Source organism: Podarcis pityusensis (assembly GCF_964106645.2).
Source record: "Podarcis pityusensis genome assembly, chromosome: 7".
Lineage (NCBI taxonomy): Eukaryota > Metazoa > Chordata > Lepidosauria > Squamata > Lacertidae > Podarcis > Podarcis pityusensis.
Genome location: NC_138031.1, coordinates 22,479,481 through 22,491,678, shown reverse-complemented (window position 1 = coordinate 22,491,678; position 12,198 = coordinate 22,479,481). Strand labels below are relative to the sequence as shown.

At 38.6% G+C, this 12,198-nt stretch overlaps 1 protein-coding gene across 42 annotated transcripts in view; it reads left to right on the top strand.

The window, feature by feature from the left end:
- Positions 1–12,198, top strand: part of RIMS2 (regulating synaptic membrane exocytosis 2) — a 350,853-nt gene that overhangs the window by 112,480 nt on the left and 226,175 nt on the right. For 2 of the 42 annotated variants that reach the window (XM_081013742.1, XM_081013743.1), the window contains exon 1: positions 3,662–4,238. The exons of 36 other annotated variants lie outside the window; for them this stretch is intronic. In XM_081013742.1, coding sequence (XP_080869868.1) covers positions 4,117–4,238 — 122 coding nt within the window. In that variant the 5' untranslated portion in view covers positions 3,662–4,116. Of the gene's footprint in view, positions 1–3,661; positions 4,239–12,198 lie in introns of those variants that run through there. 4 more of the 42 variants (XM_081013753.1, XM_081013739.1, XM_081013744.1 and 1 more) reach the window with 3 other exon arrangements.

Genomic DNA, 12,198 nt, shown 5'->3' with positions numbered 1-12,198 from the left:
CCAGTATATACTGATGCCCAGAAGTGGCCAAATTAACTTTCATCCATTTTCACTACTTGGATGACTTCTCAATAATTTTGTATATCAATTTACAATACATATATTTTAGATCCAAATTTTATAACGAATCACTAGACAAACCTCCTACTGGTTTCTTATTTAAAGTCTTCTTACCTCAACTTTGTTCCTTAGAAAAACTTGCTTGTAAATAGGACTGTGTGCCCTGAAATTCAACTAAATACATGTATGTAATCTAAAATCTCATGCAATAGGGTTGGGATAATTTCAAACACAACAGTTAAGCTTTAAAATCATAAAGTGGCTTTTGAAAGTAGAATAGTTAGGTTTAACACTCATCTTACCAAATCAATTTCTAATTAACTTTGGGTAAACACAGCCGTCTTTCTGTTGTGTTTTTGTAGGCTAGTGACAATTGTAACTTCAGAAAATGTAAAAGGAAGAATGCATTTTTAGGTAGCTTTTAAGAATTGTCTTTACTTTCTGGTAACAACTGATTGATAAGACTGGCCAAATTTTATAGACCTGTACAAAAATTCTAATGAGAGTCTTCTTGCTGTTGCTCCTTTGCTCAAAAAGCATTTCACTTTTATGTTATTTTTCCATCCCACCCCAATAACTCCATTGTGGTGTAGTGGTTAAGAGCAGTAGACTCGTAATCTGGTGAACTGGGTTCGCATCTCCGCTCCTCCACATGCAGCTGCTGGGTGACCTTGGGCTAGTCACACTTCTTTGAAGTCTCTCAGCCCCACTTACCTCACAGAGTGTTTGTTGTGGGGGAGGAAGGGAAAGGAGAACGTTAGTCGCTTTGAGACTACTTCGGGTAGTGATAAAGCGGGATATCAAATCCAAACTCTTCTTCTTCTTCTTCTTCTTCTTCTTCTTCTTCTTCTTCTTCTTCTTATCAGTTCTTCTTGCCCAACAGTACCATAGCTCCATTTTTCTCTCTTCTAGCCAGAATATTCTTGCTTCTCTTCCCCAGAGTCCAGCTATATTGCATCCTCCATATATTACTTTCATTCCTTCTTTGGTTTTACCTTCTTCACCAATATTTGAATGGGAGAGTAAGGAGGGCAAAAAGAGGACACTACGTTAGATTTGCTTTCTGAAATTGCCCTGGAATTGCATTGAATGATTTGTGAGTCACACTATGTCTCTTGATCCACACTGCGGTATGCAGATATTTGTTAATTGATCATAATTAAATCTGTTGTCTATTTGATATTTAAATTTATTCACATCTAACAAGAAATAGCAATACAATAATATTTCCGTGAGTCCCCAGTGTGAAACTTTGGATTAGAGCCAGACTAGTTGCACTTGGTTCTCATTGAAATCTATATGAAAAGTTAGTCATGACTAAAGTCCTATTGATTTAATGGGAACTTAAAACAATTAAAAATTGGACCTCAATCTATATTTATTTAAATTTCATAGAATTGTTCACTGTGGGATTGTAAAAAACAACTCCCCACCCCCAGAACAGTTTGAAAAAAAGAGGTAAAGCAATAAAATTATTGATAAAAATAATTAACAATGATAAGTTAAAACATTAAAAAATTAAAATAGACAATAAACTACAATGCGCAATGATCTCTACTAGCGACTTCATGTAGACATTAGATCACTATGACATCTGTGGTCATAATATGCAGACAAAAATGTAAAAATGGAAATGATTTTCAGTTTTCTATTTATTTATTTATTTATTTAACTTGTTTGTCGCTTGTCATCCAAGGGTGCCCAAGCAATTTATATTGAAAATCGTATATATTATACATTATACCATAGGAAGAGGGGATCCTATAATACATTAATATCCTATACAACCTATTGGGGGGGGGGACTTTAGCAATACGCAAAAATAAACAAAGCAGTATTCCTACTCACTAGCAGATAAACATCAAAACTCAGCACCAACACCCCACTCCCTAGCCCTAGTTCATATCAAACTTGTGATTTCTTTTTCTTAACCACTCCACCCCACCCCGAAGTCAAGTGTCAAGACCAACTGCTTTAAATCAGGGGGCCTGGGTCCTCCAGAGATTGTCTGACATCTCCTCCTTTCAGGGAGAGCAGCAGCAAAACAGAGCAGAAATATGGTCAAAGTCTAACATGCTCTGCAGTTGTCCCAGCTGCTACTCCTCTCCTGCTGCAGATGGGTATCTGATCAACTTATTATTGGAGAATTTTAAGAAAATATGTGGTTACTTTTTAATAAGGAATGTTTGAACGCTATCAAAATGGAACTACCTGCCATGAACACGGAATGCAAATAACATTGGCAATGGTATTGAACAGTTAAATTGCCTCGCTTCAGTATCATTATGAGAAAATGCAAGCTTATCTAAAACATGGTGTTGATCCACTATAAGGGGGGGGGGACTATACTTCAGACCTGCTCACTTTTTATTTGACAAACCTTCATCTGGTAAATATGAGCACGACTCACTAAAACATGCTGCTAGAAAATCAAATCAATAACTTAGTTCTTTCAGTTAACTGATTAATGTTGACATTATATATTATTTAACCTGTTTTAGTGTAAACACCTTATTTTTCATGGTCTGGGTATCCCTGTTTCTTCTGTGTTTCCCTCATCTTTCCATATTCACTCTGAAACACTGAGCATTGTGGCTGTCATTCATTTGGCTCTGCAGGGGTTCCCTTTTGAGCCTATCAGTGCACTTCCTTAATTAGCTGTAAACCTGCTTATTCCTTTTTCCTTAGGGGCTAAAATTGCTTTCCGTGCACAGGCTTTCATAATAGCCCTTACTGTATTTTATTTTATATAGGGAGTTTCCAAGTGGCTGATAGAATATCTGATTTTCAGCATGCAGTATTTAATATTATAAGGCAAATCTTATTAATTGGCATACTCCCCTATGATAGTGATGGCATATATAAGCTTCAGTTTGGTCCAGAAGAAGAGTGAATAGCAGTGGGATGATAATTTGTATTCATGGATGGTTGTATTTTAGATTTTCTCTGCTGTGCACACTACCAAACCTTTAACTGTGTTCCATTAGATGAATAGTCTTGCAGGCAAGTCACTGCCTTGCTGCACTGTACATGTATTGGAGTGATAGGTCTACAATCCTATAGTTTGCTAAGCGGATAGACTGGTACAGAGCACTTGATTGGTTTGATTGCTGTTAACATTAGTGAACAGAATGCAGCAAGCATCCAAAATGTGCTGCAGGTTTCTGCTTTTGGAGCTTTCGGAGCCCACAGTATATTTAAGTGGCAAATTATTTGGGGAGAATTTGAAAATCTGTGTGATAAATCATTGCTTCAATGCTTGGAGCACAGTATGTGCAGTAAGTAATAGAACAATAATGAAGAGTAGGCTGTGTGCTGTACTTTTAGCTGTCTACGGAGAATAAATTAAACTGGCAAAGGACAGAACTGCCTTTTATCTTATGCAAGATATGATGCAGCTTTTCAAAAAGTGAAGACAAAGAACCTATTGTTACATTCTCATTGCTACATGTTATCATTTGAAGAATATGGTTGCTATTTTTAGAGGGGTCTTTCTGCCTTGTTCTGCTGGGAGGGGGAGACCTATGTACGCTGTCATTGGTGTTAGTCATTTTTACAGGAGAGGAAAGGAGGAGGAGAAGCTGCAGAAATCCCCCCCTTTCCTCCTCCTCCTCTCAGGCAGTAGTAACTGTGTGAAGATGCCTTGTCCTCGTTTTTATTACTTCTGAGATTTTATTGCTGGCAGCCAGATGTGCAGAAACTCCTGACGACAGCATCTATTCACTGCGTGTTTTTAAGAGGCTTAGAGAAATATGAGTAGAGTACATGAAAGCAGCTCAGCTTCACACTTCAGTTGGGAATGCCCAGAAAGCTCACTGCTGTTTGGAATTCTTGCTACCGTGAAGAGAAAGCAGTACGGGTGCTAAATCTTCCACGACTGAATTAAAAGAATAATGACTGTACAATTAACTATCAACCCTTGCTCATTTAGCCACAGTTTTTATCGAAATCAGGAGAAATGTGGAACTTGATTGGCATGTCTGCATTTGATGGTGACTGCAAAACAGATGAGTTTTTGCACAGGTGGTAAGGAGGAATAGAAGGGAAGAGAGAAAAATGCAATTTGAGACATTGCGCCAGGTCTGCAATTCTGTATTATCGCATTTTCATGGAGTTTTCTCATCTCCTCCAAATATTTTACAAAATGATATTTTTGCACAAACGTTGGATAATGCTAGGTAAGTAAGACTGTAGCATTTCCCCCTTCAGCACTGGAACGTTCATGACAGCAGTATGTGCATGTGCTTGCTTTTCAGTTAGTAATTGCACATAATCAGACCTTGAAATATTAAGATGTGTATAGCAGAAATTAGTCTTTCATTAGTTATCTGTTGCTTTGCATAATATATTTAAATGAAACTTGTTATGCAGGAATTAAATGACTGCATTACTGCAATAAAAATGTGCAAGCTGCAATGTGGGTACATTCTGAAGCACTTTAACTAGCATGATCAGATAGGTAGCAGTAAGTATAGATCCCATGCACTTATGAAATATTCATGGAATATTTGTGAGGCAAAATCATTGCTGTTTGAAAATGGCAATGCACAAGGTTGTGACCACTTGACCGTAAATAATTTGCTATAGGGTGTAAATTAGCAGTCCTGCATACATTTCACAAAAATATGCAGAAGGAATATCCTTGGGAGGGAAAGAGGTTGTTTCTGAGCTTAGCACATTTCCATAACTATCTTAAGTATATCCATTATGAATGATTAGATTATGTTTTGCAGCAGGTCAACCAGTCTCGAACACTATTTCATTATGGGTTCTCATTGTTATTTTAGTGAAGTGATTGGAAGAAAGGTTTGTTGATTAAAGTGAGTGGTGGTTGTTTCGGGTTCTTACATGTATTTAATGCTATCCTGCATTTTCTAGTAATTGGTATGTTTTGTGGCATTTAATCAGTAGGCATTCCCTGCATAAATGGCATTTAGAACTTTAAAAAATATTTAGGTATTTAATGAGGCAAGTAAAAAATATTTAGCTGAAAGGATGTGTGAAGGTGAACAAGGGAGAAAGCAAGCAATAGTTTTAGATTAGCAATGCATTGTCATAAGTGTTCTAGAATAGGGAGCAAGTAATACTCTGAACAGCAAAGGAATCTTCATCTTTTTTATTTGAAAGAATTTTGGGAAATGTTCCACTTCCCCCTAAACAGCACAAACTGCTGTTAATTACAAGGCTATTATGGTATTATTGATTATTGTCCTTAGCACTTTCCTCTTCTGTGTACCCACCATCATTTTGGTTCTTTTTCAAAACAAGTTTTGCATCACTTTTTATTGCCAATAATTAAACTGACAAGCTTTCACAATGATGCAGCCAGGTTTTAGTAAATGGTGTTGCAAGATAGTTCAGTTTAGAAGATCACAAGTTGTAGAGTTTTTCCCCCTGGGCTTTTTTTCTGGTCATTTCTTCAAAACTTGACAAATTGAAATAAAAATGGTTGAACTACAGATTATTAGTCTAAAACACTGCATACCCCTAAAGTGCATATCACAAGGCCTGCAGGCTAGCTGACTGTTCTCAGGCACCCACAAACCTATTCTGTTCTGCTCATGTGTGTTGTTGCAGTTCCCACTCAGCAGGCTGCATGCTTGCTTTTGGAAAAACACAAATTCCTTTTCTCTGTATGCTTTTTGTGTCTGTAAATCTTTGTACTGTGTTTAAAATAGCTTTAGATGTAGCAGTAAGCACATTCCATGAGAATGATTAATAAGAGAAGAATTGTGGCCTTAAACTTAGTTTATATTTTAGTCTGAGGCTTATTTTACTTCTTCAAAGAATCATGAGCTAGTTGTCCATGTCAGTTTGTGCTTTAGGGAAGAAGCTCTTTTTATGCCCCCCCCCCAAACAATGGTATATATGTAGTATTAGGAACAAGCTGAGCCATGCATGCCTGCTATAGTGACTGCATTTTTATAGTGTTACTACAGTAGTTGAAAACTTTTAAAGACTTACATATGTAAGTAACTCTTTTCCTGTCACTTAAGGAACTATAAATTATTTCAGTTGTCTTATTATCAATAATAAACTGAAGAACATATTGATTTGTTGGTAAATTGTTTTGAATTAAATTAACAATTATGAACAACTTACATGTATCTTATTTGTTACTCTTTTCTGCTTACTATTGCAATAAATCCATTTTTTATTTCTGATTGTGCAGCCCTTCTCCTTTAAATATATTTAGACTGCAATCCCATGCACATGATCCTAGTAGTAAGCCCGATTGGACACTGTGGGACTTACTTTTAAGTAAACATGCTTAGGATTGTGCAGTTGTTACTTTGTTCATAACTAATTAATGAGTAGCTTGCATTTTTTTTTTAAAAAAGAACATTTAACAGGGGGACATGCAAATGCTTTTAACAAATCATTTATATTCAAATTGTAGAAGAAAGTAGCTTTTAATTTTTTTAGTGGTTAAGTAGGAAGGGTTCCTTGACAGTTTTGATTTTATTTGTAGCTAGTATTTTATACTAGAGAGAGAGAGAGAGAGAGAGCTGCTGACCGGTAGGCACTGAATAAAAAAATGTTAATACAAAATTTGTGCAGCCAGCATGTACTTGCTTTGTACTGGTAATGTAGCATTAAATTTTATTTTCCTGGAGTGTGCTAGACACACACGCTTGTCTTTTGTGGAATCCTGAATATGTGTTGCCTTCTCACACGTACTGCATGCTAGCAGTAGTATTTATTGAAGTGCCTCCTCCTCCACAGTTAGGAAGCTTACTGAGTGGCTCTTCTTTTATTAGCTGTATATTTAACTGGGGGCTTTCTTTTATAGCTAATCCTTTTGCTTCTATTAACTACACTGCAATGCTGCTGCATATACTGCTATTCTGGCCTGCATGCATGTGATGTTGTGGTATGCCGTGCACTCCCAAACATGTGTCACTTTCCTAACATTCCTAACTCCATCTTGCTGAAGCAGCACAATTTTGCTCACAGGCCCACGGCAGTTGCACACACAAGCTAATAATGTGCACTAGTCTGGATGTATTCTTTATTTTAGTCATTGTATTTTATTATAAAATCCCCTTGTTGGAAGAATGATGTCTTTGCTTTAGCTGGTGCATAGAATGAACTTGTTTTTGCGTCTCCCATGTTGCAATGGAAATGAAAGGTGGTAAAGGGGAAAAAATAGAATAATTATCTTACTCTCTTCTAAAAATGAATTGTAACAAGGTCCTAATTCAGTGCCTGCATTTGCCTCAATATAGTTTTATAGGGAGATTCTCTGGTAAGACGCTAATGTCCTGTGGGCTTTGGTTTATTTAATCTTTAATTTTAATTAAAGTGGTTTTCAGAAAACCCTTCAATTTTGGTTATATTTACTGGCCTTTCTGAATGCTAGTCTTTCATCAAAGAATGAAAACCCAGCTAACATTAGGTTGTCAGAAGCTCTATTTGCAGCAGTATTCTTTGCACTGCAATGGAGTTCAGAAGTGCTTTGGGCATATTCAGATGAACGTATCATTGCATAAGAATGGGTATCTTTGGTGATGAAAATTGTTACAAACTGTACAGAACCTAACTCTAATTATGCATTTTGCATTTGACCTCATTTGTTGTCCTTTGAGGATGAAAACATAGTGCCTTTAATGCCCAGCTTTCTTTCTCATCTCTTTTTTTTTATTCCTGCTGCTAACAGTGAGAAGGTGCATGTTTGGCCACAGAGGGGCATAAGACAACTAATGGTTCCTGAGAAAAGTCAAATGATTATTCTTAGGCACTGTGCATGACAGAGAAGCAGCAGAGAGCTTTGTTTTGATGTTTTCTTATTTACAAAGTCTTTCTATTGAAAAGAAAGACATGTTTCTTAAAAAATACCACAGGGTTGGCCTTGTACTATGAATTTCCATGCTTCTTTTTCAGTTGTTTAGTGATTTGACTCAGCCTTGGGGAGAAAATAATACTGGATTACCCTTGTAGGATTATTATGTTAATAATAATATTACTTAATTTGGGAGAAGAAAAGGCTAATCCGGAGTGGGTCCCTAAGACGGTTGGATGACGCCTTGTACGCCTCCTTCTGGCAACTCTTGCAGCCAAGCTAGTTCCAAACATATTGTTTTGCTTTACTTTGGACTACATCAGCGAGGCCAAGAGGGGGGATTGTCATCTGGGCAGCTCAAGATTGCCATACATACTGCCCAGGCTTGCGCCCCGGCGGGTCACTTTGGTGCCACTAACACAGCAGTTTGACTTCACCCCCAGAGGCGCACTCCCGTGTCTCTCAAGACAGAAGGACGCCAACAAGAATGACAAAACATTGTACTCTAAACGTCACTGCTTTTTTGACTCATAACAATGTTACAATGTGATATCCAGTACAGTATTGTCATTGTGCTATATTTCCGTAGCAATTTTCTGTTTCTGTAGAAAATGTTTTTCTATATACAAACAAAAAATCCAAAATGAACTGCTTCTTACACACATCTTATATGTTTACAATGTAAATGCACCATGAACCAACAGTAGTGGTTATGGAAACTACTGTGTAAGGATAGTCCACTTTCCACAAATCCAACAACGAACTGTATCTAAACTGTGAAAAAGAAATTAAGTAAAGTGTCTGATCCTTCTAAAAATGTTGTGGCTGAAATCATTGTATTTTACTCACTTTATTTCTTGTGTCACTCTGATTCCTGAAAGTGTATTGCCACTATTTTCATTTGATAAGAGACTTGCAGTATTGCACTGACTATTTGATTCTTTTCTTTAAGTTGTACAGTGGTACCTCGGGTTACATACGCTTCAGGTTACAGACTCCGCTAACCCAGAAATAGTACCTCGGGTTAAGAACTTTGCTTCAGGATGAGAACAGAAATCGTGCTCCGGTGGCACAGCGGCAGCAGAAGGTCCCATTAGCTAAAGTGGTGCTTCAGGTTAAGAACGGACCTCCAGAACGAATTAAGTACTTAACCTGAGGTACCACTGTATCTTCAAAACTATTGCATAAAACTGGAACACTCTTAACATGGCCTCATTTTCAGTGCACTGTTTTCATATTATTTCACCATAATAATCTTTTTATACTTCTTCTCAAAATACATGGTGCTAATAGTGCTATACCATGGTGCTATACCATGTCCTAGAAGAGCACTACTGGAACTCTTCACTAGGTGGTGAGAAATGAGCGGGGGGAGAGACTTGGGGTGTTTTACGGCTTTCACCTGGCCCTTCCTATTGCCCACAACCCACTTGCCTTGATTTGTTGTAAAACCTCAGAGGAGGTGAAGAAGACTGGAAACAGAGGGCCTTTTTCAGTCTGATTTGACCATAGCCTTATAAAAGGCGCCACCACAAAGGAGCAGTAGGCTGCTACTGCTATGTCACCCTTGTAGATGTAACACCATGCGGGGTGGTTCTTAAAGCAGTGATACTTGGGGAGCAATGAGAGTATGGGCACCACCCTCTAATATTCTGGAGAGGATGAGCTGCTGCTGAGTGAGAGACAGGAGTGAAAGAGTGTGTAAAGTGTGAGTGGGGGATACTGAAGGAAACAAATTTGACAAGAGTTTAGATGATGAGTTCTTGGTTACAATATTGGATCATTTGGTTATTCTGGATAACTAGCTAGCTAGCTAGCTAGCTAGCTAGCTAGTTAATTGTGTATGTTGCCATTGGTGTGCTGGCTTTGTGGTTATTGTGTCAAATATTGTACTCTGATTGTGGTGAAACCTATGATGTCTGATGCAGAACAAGCAGTGTGATATGTGAGGGTGGTGGTTATGGGCATCCTGCGACAAGTTATTTCCAAGAGAGTATGATATGGCATGGTGATCCGAGAAACAGAGGAACAATGGCTTCAGGCCATCCTTTCTACTGATCCTACCTTGCATGTAACTAGTGACTTGGCTATTGAGGCCCCTAGCTGTTATTCAATGCCAGGTAATTAGACTACCCTCATCCATTATTTAATTATTGATGAAGGAGCTGACCTGGCTTATACAACTGAGACTGAGGTTGGCAAGCTGCGTAGAGTGGATTTGACTCGGCTCTGCCTGCTGGGGTTCTTGGTGCAGCACTATCCACAGTGGGAGAGTGGAGTCACTGTGGTCTATAGAACATCTATTCTGTTTAGCAGAAAACTCTTTCACTTCTAGTGAGCCTTGAGAGCCTGTACCTGTTGTTAGGACAATGAAACAGATTGGTGTATTGCCTACCCTTCTGCACCACAACGTCTCTGGCCAAGCTGGAATCAAGTGTGGTGTTGGAGAATCCCCAGATGACTGTTCAGGGTGACTTTAATTTTCATGCTGAGGCCTTGCCTGGACTAGTTCACATCTTCATGGCCACCAGCACAACTACGGGATTGTCCCACAAAGGGAGGGGCACATCTTCTATTTGGTCTTCACTTCAGGGCACATGGGATAGTCTGGATCATAGCTGTCAACATTTTCCCTTTTTTAAGGGAAATTCCCTTATTCCGAATAGGATTCCTCGCAAGAAAAGGGAAAAGTTGACAGCTATGGTCTGGATATTGGAAGGTGGTCATAGTCAGACCACTATCTGGTAAAGTTTGAGCTTATGGCCTTAGTCCCCTCTCCACCACAGTGGTCTGCCCCTGGAGACTTATGGAATCTAATATATTCCTGAATGCTATGGGGGATTTTCCAGTAGCCAAAATTGCTGATTCTGTTGAGGACCTTACCTAATTTTTGAACACTGAGCTGAGGAGAGCTATTCACATGGTCATACTAGGTTGCATGCTGTGACACTGGAGCTTATTGTAGTCTTTGGTATTCCTCAGAGCTAGGAGAGATAAAGCAGTCTAGGGCTATAGCTAGAGCAGAAGTGATGCATAATCCATTGTGAAACAGGTGGAGCATTGTCAAGTAGCTGCCCAGCAGAGCGCTTTCTTGAGGTCAAAAAGTTGTTACTGCCTGTCCCACTTAATAGGGCATTGAAAGAATCAAAGACCTGCTCAGATAAGTTTGCTAGGCACTTAGGGAACAAATTTGCTCATCTTTATGCTGATCTTGATGCCACAGTTAGTATCTGGTGAGTCATCTATTCAGTTCTGTGGGATCAGTTCCAGTTACTGAGAACATGGGCAAAGTGCTTGTGGCTAAGCCTTCTTGACCATTGCTCATCTTGCTAGGGTGCTTCCCCACCAGCTTGAAGGAGAAGGTGGTGGTGTGTCTGCCAATAATCCCTTATTTAGGTAAGGTAATTGAGAGGGTAGTGATGGTTTATCTGCAAACACTTTTGGAGGGAACTGATTAGCTGAACCCATTCCAATCAGGGTTCAGGTCTGATTTTGGCATGAAATCAGCCTTGGTTGTCCTGATGAATGACTTTAGCTGTGGAAGAGACAGGGGAAGCATGATCCCATTACTTCTGCTGGGTCTCTCCTGGATTGTCTTTGAGTTGGAGGCACAGTTTTATGGAAGAAGAAGAAGAAGAAGAAGAAGAAGAAGAAGAAGAAGAAGAAGAAGAAGAAGTTGTTGTTGTTGTTGTTGTTGTTGTTGTTGTTGTTGTTTTTGGAACTACCAGAGAGCTCCTAGAGGGTTGTGCAATGCAGGGGTGAACTCACCATACCTTGTGTGTGAAGTTGCAGAGTATACATACCCATTAGAGAGAGTACCTGGACTAGGGATTTTATTTAAATGCCCTAACTCAAAAGTATGATTCTCTATAAAACTATTACGTTGAAGCAAATGTGTCGGGGGAAGAGGAGTTGGTTTTGATAGTTGTAAAAAAAACACCTAACTGTTGATCTTTATGTCCCCACACCTGTGAATTTTTAAGATATTTTATTTCCTCCATATCTTATTTTCATTTATAAATTGTATTGCCAGTAGACTCAAATTTTATCACAACAGACAAATGCAACATAATACTAAGGCCGTAACAGCACTCTGAAGGGATGGAGCTTCTGCTGCTGTTTCACTTTGCTGCATCATGGCAAAAAGATATAATGGAAAAGGAAGTGCATTCTTAAAACATTTTTGTAATGAAAAGATGGTTTACTGCAAACGGTAGTTGTGGGCCTTAAGAATCCAGGCTAGCTTAAACAAATGGAAAATTTTCTTCCACACAGATCTCTTTTGTATCTCTGCTCTTTTGGTTTTAAATCAGCATTGAGCTATGTTGGTGTGTATTCTTTGCTGGCTCTGCTGA